The sequence below is a fragment of the Crotalus tigris genome, unplaced genomic scaffold, assembly GCF_016545835.1.
Source record: "Crotalus tigris isolate CLP2741 ecotype Arizona unplaced genomic scaffold, ASM1654583v1 scf7180000024391.5723578, whole genome shotgun sequence".
NCBI classification, from domain to species: Eukaryota; Metazoa; Chordata; class Lepidosauria; order Squamata; family Viperidae; genus Crotalus; species Crotalus tigris.
The window spans coordinates 2071549-2085022 of NW_024100561.1; the positions used below are offsets into that span (position 1 = coordinate 2071549).

At 40.2% G+C, this 13474-nt stretch overlaps 1 protein-coding gene across 2 annotated transcripts in view; it reads left to right on the top strand.

The window, feature by feature from the left end:
• Positions 1-6884: 6884 nt before the first annotated feature.
• The window catches only part of LOC120301742 (sodium-dependent neutral amino acid transporter B(0)AT3-like), a 40435-nt gene continuing 33845 nt past the window's right edge, over positions 6885-13474 (top strand). The window contains exon 1 of one of the 2 annotated variants that reach the window (XM_039329303.1): positions 6885-7080. In XM_039329303.1, the coding sequence (XP_039185237.1) occupies positions 6927-7080 (154 nt within the window). In that variant the 5' untranslated portion in view covers positions 6885-6926. Of the gene's footprint in view, positions 7081-8027; positions 8084-13474 lie in introns of those variants that run through there. The other variant, XM_039329304.1, reaches the window with a different exon arrangement.

The window sequence follows — 13474 nt, forward strand, 5'->3', positions numbered from 1 at the left end:
GTGCTTTATTTATTTATTTGTATGTTTGTTTATTTATTTTTAAATTTCTATGCTGCCCATCTCCTCTACAAGGTGACTCTGGGCAGCTTACAAATTATAGAAACAAGTGCAAAATAGTTAAAATATGAACAGATAAAAACAAACCAACATTAAAATATTATTAAAAACTTCACTAAAAAAACGCACCAAGGGACTGAGAGGATAGTGATGAGGTCTTCTTACAGGATCCAGTCTGGGTTGACCCATTCTGTCAGATACATTCCGGTAGAGACAGGTTCCCTGAGGATGGGCTCCAGCACTAGTCCAAAAACTCAGAAAACTAAACCTCTGGTCCCAGGGGCTGACCAATTGGATCTTGGAACATTTTAAACACATATATTTGCCTTCTTTCATAATGAGGTTTTCTAACCCCATCAGCCACCTCCAGTGGTAAGCAGCCTCCTCAAGGTCCCAGGCCAACCAGCAAACCCACATTTTGATATCTTCCAGAAGACCAAAAGGGAGGAGGCAGTTCTCACCTCTGGTTGTAGAATGTTCCACGGGGAAGGAGCCACAGCAGAAAGGGCTGTTCTCCTTGATCCTGCCTGCTTCAATTCCTTAGCAGAAGGGATACATAGCAGGCCTTTTCTGCTAGCACAAGAGGGCCAGGCTTGTCTCATTGGGGAGAGATGGCTTCTCAGACACCATGGACTCATGCCATGTAGCTCTTTAAAGGTAATATCCAATACCTTGAATTGGATCAGGAAGTAAATTGGCAGCCAATTCAGCTTGAGCAGTAACAGTGTTATAATGTGCAGTCCTAGCAGCCCACACAACTGTGAGCATCGCTGCATTCTGCACCAGCTGTAACTTTCAAGGGTAGCCTCATGTAGAGTGCATTGCAGAAATATAGCTGAGAGATGACTAGGGAATGAGTGACAATGCTCAGGGCCTCAAGATCCAGGTAAGGGTGTAACTGTTGCACAAAGCAAATTGTGCAAATGCCCTCCTATCCATGACTGCCACCTGCTCTTTCAGCAGGAGTCCAGGAGGACTCCCAAGTTATGCACCAGATCTGTCTGGATTAGTGCAACTCCATCCAGAGTTAATGATGATAAACCACTGGATCCAGAGGTCCCTTGTACCCCCAGCCACTCCATCTTGCCTGGATTCAGCTGAAGACTGTTGTGCCCCATCCAGACACTTACAGCCTCCAGGCATTCAAAAAGGGCAGTTACAGCATCACTTGGATCACCAGAGATGTAGATGTAGAGCTGTGTACTGTCAGCATACTGATGATATCCTATCCCATAGTATTGGATGATCTCATCCAATGGTTTCATGTAGATGTTAAAAAGGAACGGAGAAAGTACCAAGCCCTGTGGTACCCCACAAAGTGGTGGCTGATGACTGGACCTCTTGTGCTTTATTAACTTGAATTGGGACTGGCCCATCAATGTTTTTAAAAAAAGTGTGAAAAATTCAGGAACAGCTTTGTCTCTTTCAGCAGAAGAAACTGCTGAACAAAGTCTAGTTCAAGATGTGCCCAAGTAAGCAAATACAAACATTTATTTAGGTCTGTGGAGGTGGCCTTCTCTTTGCCTTGCCCATGTTTGAATTTCTTGTGTTCCTACGCTAAACATGACTTCTTTGACCACCTTGAGTTAGAACCATGATTACAGTACATCTGTAAGATTTCATGTAGATTTGAAACTATTATTCAAAACAACTAAAAATCTTTGTCCCATTTTAATATAGAATAAGATTATGACATCACACTTTTGATATTTTGCAAAGTAATCCACATTTCTGTTGGGTTTTTTTTTTCCTGCAACAGAACTACTCTACCTTAGGTTGTTCCTGCAGCACCTAAACATATTTCAAATAGGTGATCCTATAACTTAACTATGGTGAACACTATGAAAAGAATGATATGAGATATTTGCTCTAAATTCTGGGGAGAAGGGATTATTATTTATGACCAAAAAAAGTAAACACATACACACAATCCACGTAATTATATACAAAATGGGGGTACAGCACTGGCCTCATAACTGGATGTCCAATTCAGCTATCCAAGTGATTGCCTCTGCATTGTTTCATACAGATCTTCTAAGGAATCAGAGAATGCACGTCATAGGCAATTTTGCACAATATATTTAATAGTTTGCATATCAGCACCACAATCTCAACAAAGGGAATCTTTCCATCCCCGCTGATACAGGGCAGAGGCACTTCTTCCAGTGTCACAGCTAATTCTGTTCAATTTCATCCAGATGGAGCGAGGCAGGTTAAAACCAGGTGGTTTGATAGAGGGATCACTTTATCACTCTAAGCCCTAAGAAGGTACCTTGGACCCTTCCTCTCTCCAGGCATTCTCCGGGCTAAACTGGGTAGATGTTAAGTGAGTAGCTGTTTTCTGGAATGGCCTATGGGATTTCAATCTTGTGATGGACTGTGCATTGGAGACAGGGGAAGAAAAAGAATAAATGCTTTCCATGTAGCTTCCACTGATCTTAGAGACTCAGTGTTTCTCTTTTCATTATACAGATTAGGACAGCTGTCCTAGATGGCTGATACTGAAGAGAGACAGCAATTACAATTTTTGGAAGGCAGAACTATATGAGCTGGTACCAAATCCCCTAAACTAGCTTGCATGGCAGAATGGAAGCAACCCATACTGTATTAGATTACAATTCAATTGCCCACACAGTTTTTTAATTGTCTGAGTATGTACTGTTTTATGTACTTACTTTGAGTGGGCTATTGTGGTCTTGTAGCCAAAGGGTTGAATTTGTAGTGAAGAGATCCAACTCAAAGGTACAACCATTGACCATTTACTATTTGTTAATAGCCTAATTAGCTTTCAAGGGTTTGCAGTGAATCCTAAAATGGGATAATCTTAACCAATGCTCTAAACTATTTGGTGAAAAAGGTGGCTCACATATTTAATTAACATCAGTGAACAGACATAGCCAGTTGCTACCGTATATTATGTGTGAAAGTACTACACTACTACTACATATCTACTGATGAAACAAAATAACAAAGTGGTATAGATTTGCTATTTTCTATAAATATAGAAATCCTCCATGTGAGAGACAACCCTGCCAGTCAGGATCTCTGTTCATGTAGACAAGCTTTACATTATACCAAAAAATAGCTGTATACAAAATTTCTTCCGGGAAAGAAATGGAGAGCTGAAAATGGCTCTATGAAAAGTGGAGCTGATGACCATGGTGCAGTGAAGAGCCAAGGAGTCTGTCAATGTTAGAATGAGCATGGCTGCAGCCATTTTTTCCTTCTCATTTCTAGTTGACACATAGCACAGAGGGAGGGGGGTTGCCAGGTGTTGCGCTAGACAAAACAGACTTTCTCAGACTTTCTTTCAAGGGAACCAAGGTCATCAGCTGCTCCCGAGACTGCAGGCTGGGCGTTTCGTGAAAAGCCCGCCTACAAGCTTTTATGGGGAAATGTAGTTGCTTGCATAGTCTAAGGCAGGCCTTTTCAAGCAGTGCTCCGGGTACCATCTGTGGCACCTGGCAGGTGGTACACGACCATCCTAGAAAAGTGCTAGCGGGGGAGGGGAATGAGCTGAACCGGTGGCAGCACCGCCCAAGCCTGAGCAAGAGATGGCTGGAGCTGCAGGGCTGTCAGGGCTCAGCGGAAGTGCCAGGATCAGTGCCAGGCTCCAGCTGGAGCTCGGCGCTGATCCTGGTGCTTCTGCTGAACCCTGAAGAAGCACCAATCAGCTAGAATGTTGCAGCATCTCAGGGTCTTGTGAATTACATTCAGATGCTTGGCAACTGATTCATATTTATGACTGTCACAGTGTCCCAGGGTCATGTAAAGTGACCAAAACCTGCTGCAACCACCCAGCAGACAGGGGAAATAAAAACCAAACACACCCCCCCCCACCCCTGCTGCCAATCCTCAACAGAAATGCTCACAACAATGAAAAACTTGGACAGGAGGAAAAGCGCCGCTGGGCAGGCAGGCAGGTGTCTTGCTTGGCTGTGGCTTGGGGGGCACTTTTTTCAGTGCCATTGTAACTTCAAACAGTCACTAAGCGAACTGTTGTAAGTCGAGGACTACCTGTACTTTTTCCTTTTTTTTTTTTTTAGTCATCAAGTTTTTGACACCTTGCTGGTGGTACTCGGATGTTGCCATATCTTAAAAGTGGTACAATGGGTGAAAAGGTTGAAAAGCCCTCGTCTAAGGGGTGGGATTTCTTAACCTTGTAATTGAGGAATTGTTATGCATCTCTTCAGACTTGGTTTCACTTTTGAAGTGCCGATACTCTGAATCAATAAACATGTTCTTTGAGGACTTGCAAGCCTTCGGAGTTCTGCTTTATTTGTCTCTGTCTGTCGGAACCTTGACAGAGTCTTTGCAACTCTTCTCCAGACATGGAGAGAGCAGTCTCTAGTGGGTTTTCAGCTGTGGGAGATGAAAGAATAATTATCTTGGTAAAACTATGGCCAGCACCTTTGAAATCACACTGGATTCTCCTACTTCTTTTTCTAATCAATTTTGAAAATTGCTTATTAACTGCTTTTCAGCTATTAGGATTTTTGGATCAACAAATTTTACAGCACTAGATGGGATTCCTTCAATCCTTAGAGAAAGAAGTTCAAGGACTTATTTTTTTTTTTTCTGAAATGAACAACAAAGGGGTGATTAAAACTTTGGTTTTAGCAAGTTACAAACAGACTAAGGATCCAGATAAATTTGAAATAATATTTTGGAATTCATTATAAAGAATCCTTCTCATGCTTTTGTTTTGAATTCTTTATAGTAAGTTGTAGTAAGATAAAGCTTTAAAAAAGTGGACACTAGAGGAAAAGAATTAAAGATTACAAATAAAGGGGAAGGACACTCAAATTCAACTTACAAATCTAGAATGAAGTAAAATATTTTATCATTGGTCATACTGAAGGATATTTTTGAACAATGGGCCCATAAATTAATTTTAAGAGTACCCCTATAGATAGACTGTTTAAATGATGCTATGGAAGAACAAGAAGTTCTTGTCCTGAAATGATTGAAATTAATTTGAAAATAAATTTTAAAATGACAGGCTACAAGAATGATATGGAAAAAGATGGCCTTACAAAAGAAACCAGCTGCTGTCTTAATAATTAAGCCAATTTAATTGGTTTAATAAAAAAACAAGGTAATGATCGGGATAATTTTCCTATATTGGATTTACAAAAGAAGCTTGTTAAAGAATTGAAGAATTTTGAGGCAAGGGACAAAAAAAAATGAAAAGAAATCAAGTTTTAGAAGATTATTTAAAAGAACTAAAGGTTAGGATTGTTAGAAATAAAAGGAAGGACTATAAAGTTAATTTATTTGCCCAAGCTTAAAACAGATATATTGTCATCTCTGATAACCCTTAATGGACTTTTGCTGACATCAGAACTGAAATGATTAGGTTTTATGGGATTTGACTACAGATAAGAGATGAGATATGAGATCATTGGCTATATTTTAAGAGAAGGTGATGAATTACTAAAATTGCTTATATTTCTCGTGATACAGGGGGAAAGCTCTTCATATATTTCTTTTTCTTTACCATATTCTTATATTTTCTTTCTTTTTTACTTTTCTTTGTCTTTTTTTTTCTTTTCTGCCTCTTTTTCTTCCAATTTTTTTAAAAAATTTGTATTAGTTTTAATATTGTTAGTGGTAATATGTAATAGCATTATTATATTAAAAATGCTTCTTCATAAACTTGTAGGATTTTAGGAATTGTAGGGTGGCCCTGGTGGCTGAGTATGCTGGCAGTCTGGTATGTGAAGCAGCTTTGTTTCCTAAAGCTTTTTTTTCTGCATTCTTTCCATTTCTAGGATCCTCTGAACGTCTCTTTAGCGTTGATAGTTGGGATTGAATAGCAGAAGAATCAAAGAATCAAGATATTCCTTGTCTTCTCACCACCACTGAACCCAATGTTCTGTTGCTAAGTGAGACTTTGATAAGTGAGTTTTGCCCCATTTTATGACTTTTCTTGCCACAGTTGTTAAGTTAATCACTGCAGTTGTTAAGTTAGTAACATGGCTGTTCGAGTGAATCTGGCTTTCCCATTGACCAGGGGTAGGCAACCTTGGCTCTTTTATGACTCGTGGACTTCAACTCCCAGAATTCCTGAGCCAGCCATGCTGGCTCAGGGATTCTGGGAGTTGAAGTCCATGAGTCATAAAAGAGCCAAGGTTGCCTACCCCTGCCATTGAATTTGCTTGTCAGTAGGTCACAAAAGCGGATCGCATGACCCCAAGACACTGCAACTGTCATAAACATGAGTCAGTTGCCAAGCTTCTGAATTTTGATCACATGACCATGGGGCTGCTGCAATGGTTGTAAGTGTGGAAAATAGTCATAAGTCACTTTTTTCAGTGCTGTTGTAACTTTGAACAGTCTCTAAATGAACTGTTGTAAGTCAAGGACTACCAGTACCAAAAATTAAACCTGACAAAGATCCTTATTAAGAAAATGCTTGCATGAAATTAAATATTCACATTAGGGAGTGTATTTGTATGGGCATGCACATATCCACCAAATTAAAACGACCAGAGAAAGACGTGTATATATTTGAAACCACTGTGCAATTATAAAATATTCAAAGTACTTTTATCACATTAGGCTGGTGTTCAGTTACTTTATAAACACTATTCATAGTCCACATAAGTCTATTTGCCATTTAATAAGCTTAAGGTGATCCTAAGAAAAGAGAGCAGAAGCTTTGGTTATCTTTATGGGCCCAAACAGTTCTGATGTTTTGTGTGTACATAAGTTGCTAAGTACTCTTTCTTAGATTCTTTTGGTGTGATGTCAGAGATGGAAAGTTCCACATCCATTGTTCAAAATCTGTCAGGCAAATAATGAGATTCAAAGACTGCTACTTTCTTCAGAGAAAGAGGCAATAAAGGAAAAATAAGGTGGTGAAGATGTCAGAAGTATCTCTGGATAATACAATCTCTGAAGATGAGAACAGGCCACGTTGGGATAATAAAATGCAATATCTTTTAAGCTGCATTGGATTAGCTGTAGGCTTTGGAAATGTATGGCGTTTTCCCTATTTGTGCCAAATTTATGGTGGAGGTAAGAGAAAATTAGAAAACTAGACCTAAGATATTCCCACTGATTCTTCTATTGTATCTACATGTGTCCTTCAAGCTTCTTCACTTAAAAAAAAAAAAACAAATCCATTATTTTAGTTCAATGAATTATAATAATGGAACTGAAAATTAGTCTCTGAAATCTTACAATGTTGTGAATCTTCCAAGGCTAAAAGGCATTGGAGACTAGTCAGTTAAGAATACAAGGTATAACTATCAAGAAGTGCCTAATTTCATGTTAACTGAAGAGATAGAGATAATGAATGAAAGCTTTACTTGAGGAAGGGAAATTGTACTAGTGTAATTATTAGTTAGATTTTAAAAGCTGAAATATCAGAAGACACCACAGTAGCAAGTGTCCCATCTGTTCTCTGCTCTTCCATTGCTTTGCCTTCAACCAGCTGGAAACTGATTACATGTGGTTGTCTACTGTTTCCTTGGAACTTGCATATATTTCCTATTTTCTTTGAGTGAATGTTAGGATGTTTATAGAGGATGAGGGATGTCCCTGTAGAGGACAGGCAGCTGGAGAAAAGTAGAGGCAGCCCAATTCAAATGGCCACCACTGCTTCTAGTCCACAGGTCGGCAACCTGTGGCTCCGGAGCCGCATGCAGCTCTTTGAGGCTTCCCCTGTGGTTCCCAGCCTCCTCTTCCATTTGCAAGAGAGAGCCATTTGCGCTTCCCTGCTTCTCTCTCTGTCTCTCTCTCTGTGTCTGTGTATGTTTGTGTATGTTTATATGTGTGTGTAAAAGAGTAGACTCACAGTGTACTCCAACAAGCTGAAAAGCTTTTAGGGCAGGGCTCCTCCCTTTGCTGCATTTCTGCAGGAAGCAGGAAGCAGGAAGGGCAGGAGAGAGCTAGCTAGCCCATAGCCCAGAGCTATGCTGACTCAGGAATTCTGGGAGTTGAAGTCCATGAGTCATAAAAGAGCCGAGGTTGCCTACCCCTGGGCTTGTTGGAGAACAGCTTGAAGCCAGCTTGCCAGGTGATCAGAAGATTGGAAAGAGAGGGGGGGGAGAAAGAGAGAGAGAGAGAGAAAGAGAGAGAGAGGAAAGAGAGAGAGAGAGAGAGAGAGAGAAAGAGTGGGGGAAGAGGATTGGCAGACCAAGGGCAGAAAGAGAGAGAGGGAGAGGGAGGGAGGGAAAGAGAGACAGAGAGAGAGACCCTTTTGACATCTAAAATGAAGATAACACTGCATACAGTATATCCTTTTTTACCTTTATGATACACACACACACACAAACACACACACGCACACATTTTAAAGGTAAAAAAGGATATATGCAGTGTTATCTTCATTTTAGATATCAAAAGGGTTTTGTGGCTCCCAGTGTTTTGTTTTCGATGGGAAACAGGTCCAAGTGGCTCTTTGAGTGTTTTGGGTTGCCTACCCCTGTTCTAGTCCTTTCCTTTGATCAGATACGTGGTGGTACATATTTCAACCCTCTTTGCTGGGAATTACTGCTAAATATCAGAGCTATTTGTAGGTAAGATCTTTCTATGACTTGATTATAGATGAGAGGATTTCCCTGCTAGCTGTTACTACTGATGAGCAAGTTTCAAGGTGTAGACTTAATCAAGTTTTTCTAAGTACAGCATCCACTCAGGTATGTGTATTGAGGGAGGAGACTGTGACCTATGGGAATGCTAACTTGCACATCAGAAGCTATCTTTAAACTGAGACAGGCTTTAAAGGGCAGGCGTTTATCTAGAATTGGGTCAAAATGATTTATTGGAATAGTTGGCTTCTGGACAGAGCTAGCTAAGGGGTCTTGGGTGTGAAATAAGAAAATTGAGGGAGATGGTCCTAAGATCTTCCATATTTATGCTGAAGATGGCTTATGAGAGCCAATGTGAAACTTCATGGGCTAATGGCATCCATGACTTTTCCACAATTAACTCATGGATAAGGATGGATTTATTATACTCTAATATGATATTAGCTAGTTTATTAAACCCCTTTATGGATTACTGCCTTGTCGTGGCGAAGGGGCTTGCGTAACTCAATGAAGCTATAAGCTATGCCGTGCAGGGCCACCCAAGACGGACAGGTTATAGCAGAGAGTTCTGACAAAATGTGATCCACTGGAGAAGGAAATGGCAAACCACTCCAGTATCTTTGCCATGAAAACCCCATGGACAGTACTAAAAGGCAAAAAGATATGACGCTGGAAGATGAGCCCCTCAGGTCGGAAGGTGTCCAATATGCTACTGGGGAAGAGCAGAGGGCTAGTACTAGTAGCGCCAGAAAGAATGAAGCGACTGGGCCAAAGCCGAAAGGACGCTCAGCTGTGGATATATCTGGTGGTGAAAGGAAAGTCCGATGCTGTAAAGATTTTTTCTCCATAGGAACCTGGAATGTAAGATCCATGAATCAAGGCAAGCTAGACGTAGTCAAAAAAGAGATGACAAGACTGAACATCGACATCTTAGGAATCAGCGAACTAAAATGGATAGGAATGGGTGAATTTAACTCAGATGATCATCAGGTATACTACTGTGGGCAAGAATCCCTCAGAAGAAATGGAGTAGCCTTCATAGTCAATAAAAGAATAGGAAAAGCAATACTGGGATACAATCCCCAAAATGACAGAATGATCTCAATTCGAATCCAAGGCAAACCATTCAATATCACAATAGTCCAAATCTATGCCCCAACCACTGGTGCTGAAGAGGATGAAATTGACCGGTTCTATGAAGCCCTACAGCACCTTATAGAATTAACACACAAAAATGATGTCCTTATCATCATGGGGGATTGGAATGCTAAGGTAGGAAGCCAAAAGATAACCGGAATAACAGGCAAGTTTGGCCTTGGAGTACAAAATGAAGCATGGCACAGGCTGATAGAATTTTTTGTCAAGAGAATACGATGGTCATAACAAACACTCTTTTCCAACAACCCAAGAGACGGCTCTACACATGGACATCACCAGACGGTCAACACAGAAATCAGATTGACTATGTGCTCTGCAGCCCAAGATGGAGAAGCTCTATACAGTCAGTAAAAACAAGACCAGGAGCTGACTGTGGCTCAGATCATGAGCTTCTCATTGCAAAATTTCGGCTTAAATTGAAAAAAGTAGGGAAAAGCACTAGGCCACTCAGGTATGAACTAAATCATATTCCTGATGAATATACAGTAGAGGTGACAATAGATTTAGGTCTGGATCTGGATCGACAAGAAGTGCCTGAAACTATGGTATGGAGATTCGCAACATGTGTACAAGAGGTATCAACTAAAACCAGCCCAAAGAAAAAGAAATGCAAGAAAGCAAATGGCTGTCTGAGGAAGCTTTGTGCAAATACGTGCTGAAAAATGGAAATCGAAAGGCAAAAGGAAAAGGAGAAGATACACCCAATTGAATACAGAATTCCAGAGAGTAGCTAGAAGAGATAAGAATACCTTCTTAAATGAACAGTTCAAAGAAATAGAAGAAAACAACAGAATAGGGAGGACCAGAGATCTCTTCAAGAAAATTGGAGATATGAAGGGAACGTTTCATGCAAAAATGGGCATGATAAAGGACCAAAATGGCAGAGACCTAACAGAGGCAGAAGAGATTAAGAAGAGATGGCAAAACTACACAGAAGAACTATACAAGAATGAGCTTAACATCCCAGATAACTACAATGAGATGGTCATTGACCTCGAACCAGACATCCTAGAATGTGAAGTGAAATGGGCCTTACAAAATCTGAGCAACAACAAAGCTAGTGGAGGTGACAGTATTCCAGCTGAGCTATTCACAATCTTAAAAGACAATGCAGTAAAAGTGCTACACTCAATTTGCCAGCAAATTTGGAAAACTCAACAGTGGCCACAGGATTGGAAAAGGTCAGTTTACATTCCAATTCCAAAGAAAGGCAATGCAAAAGAATGTTCAAACTATCGCACCATTGCACTCATTTCACATGCTAGTAAAGTTATGCTTAAAATCCTACAAGCTAGACTCCAGCAGTATGTGGATCGAGAACTACCAGAAGTACAGGCAGGATTTCGAATAGGCACGAGGAACTATAGTCAATTGCAACATCACCTGATCATGTGAGAAGCTAGGGAGTTCCGGAAAAACATCTACTTCTGCTTCATTGACGTGCAAAATGCTTATTGTGGTGGATCACAACAAATTGTGGCTAAGTCACTTAAAGAATGGGAGTACCAGACATCTCATTTTGTCTCCGAAAACCGATAATGGCGGGTCAAGAAGCAACAGTGAGAACTGGACACGGAACCACTGATTGGTTCAAAATTGGAAAGGAGTCCGGCAAGGCTGTATACTGTCGCCCTGCCTATTTAACTTATATGCAGAGCACATCATGAGAAAGGCAGGGCTAGATGAATCAAAAGTTGGAATTAAGATTGCCGGGAGAAATATCAACAACCTAAGATATGCAGATGATACCACTCTAATGGCAGAAAGTGAAGAGGAACTAAAGAGCCTCTTGATGCGGGTGAAGAAGGAGAGTGCAAAAGTGGCTTGAAACTCAACATTAAGAAAACCAAAATCATGGCATCCGGCCCTCTCAATTCCTGGCAAATAGATGGGGAAGAAATGGAGGTAGTGACAGATTTTATTTTTCTGGGCTCCAAGATCACCTCAGATGGGGACTGCAGCCAAGAAATTAAAAGACGCTTGCTCCTGGGGAGGAAAGCTATGGCAAATCTAGACAGCATTCTAAAAAGCAGAGACATCACCCTGCCAACAAAAGTACGTATAGTCCAGGCCATGGTTTTCCCAGTTGCAATGTATGGCTGTGAAAGTTGGACCATAAGAAAGGCTGAGCGCCAAAGAATTGAGGCCTTTGAACTATGGTGCTGGAGAAGACTCCTGCGAGTCCCTTGGACTGCAAGGCGTTCAAACCGGTCAGTCCTAGAAGAGATCAATCCCAACTGCTCTTTAGAAGGCCAGATCCTGAAGTTGAAACTCAAGTACTTTGGCCACCTAATGAGAAGGAAGGATTCACTGGAGAAGAGCCTAATGCTGGGAAAGATTGAGGGCAATAGAAGAAGGGGACGACAGAGAATGAGATGGCTGGATGGAGTCACTGAAGCAGTAGGTGTGAATTTAAATGGACTCCAGAAGATGGTAGAGGACAGGAAGACCTGGAGGAACATTGTCCATGGGGTCGCGACGGGTCGGACACGACTTCGCAATTAACAACAACAACAGTTTATTAAATCAAGACCTGAAATATAATGGTGCAATTATCTTCATAAGTAACTCCATTCTCCAGCAGGGCTATCTTAATAGTTAAAAAAAATCTGAAAGCATGAAGTTAGTATAGATCATATGCTTAATCATCACCATTTTCACTTCTGATTTTTGCTAATATTCTCTAAGCCTTTTTTATTGCAAAATTCAGATAGAACTCAAACTGGGTACTTTTAAAGCTTCAAGCCCACATTAATTCTAGTCTTTCCCCCCAAGTTCTTCTTGAGACAATAAAGATGGTTCAATTCTGTCTTGCACTAGCTTTGATTTCTCATAGAGGCTGACCAATCCTTATGTGAAAATCAAAGCCACAGCTACTTTTCAGCAAGGTTATGAAGTTCTGTCTGAGCTCCCACTGTTCTGCTCTTATCTTTTAATACGTTCAGTGTCAGTGGTGTCAGCAAAGACAGTTATTATTATTTTTTATTCTTCAAGAGTCTCCATTTCCCGAGCAATCTTATCTTCCCAGAAAGTAGCTTTTCAAATCTCTTAATGTTCCAGGCAGAATCTGTAGTCATAAAGGTCTCAGCAGAAGAGTTTTAGGGGATGCCTTATCTTCCAAGATTAAGGATTCTTTGGGTAGTAGTAAAAGCTCAGTTTCTCTCAATTCCTGCTAGAACTCATCTGACTTCAAAATAGTGGAAACTATACCTATTATGTAGTGTGTCATAAAACGGGTATTTACAATAACTCTGTTGATCATAAATGAGATTGAGTAAAGTGTTCATTCCAAAAATAATTTTCAAACTATCTTGTGTTCTTTGGAGAAATAAGACTTGTTTTTCTTCAATTGTGGGATTATTATCAAAATAAGCTTAAAGCTATCCACATGTTTTTCTATATCTCTTTAATATGACAGGATGTTGTTTGCAATTCTGCAGATGTCATAGCCCTGTTCTGACTCTGTAATTTTAAAAATGTGACATTTATTTCTGGAAACAGAATGTTATTATTAAATTCAGAGTAATTTGTGAAAATCAAGCAGAACTTTAAACTGTATGCACTTCTAAAATAAAAAAAGAGATGTGTAGTAGGGCCACCAAATCTGGACTGCAAAAATCTAGATGATCATAAGAGGGTAGCAAAGCTAGAATTTTCTGATTCTCTTTGTTGCTGTGTTCTGGTCATTTAGATTTTTGCAGCCTAATTTAGATCTTATA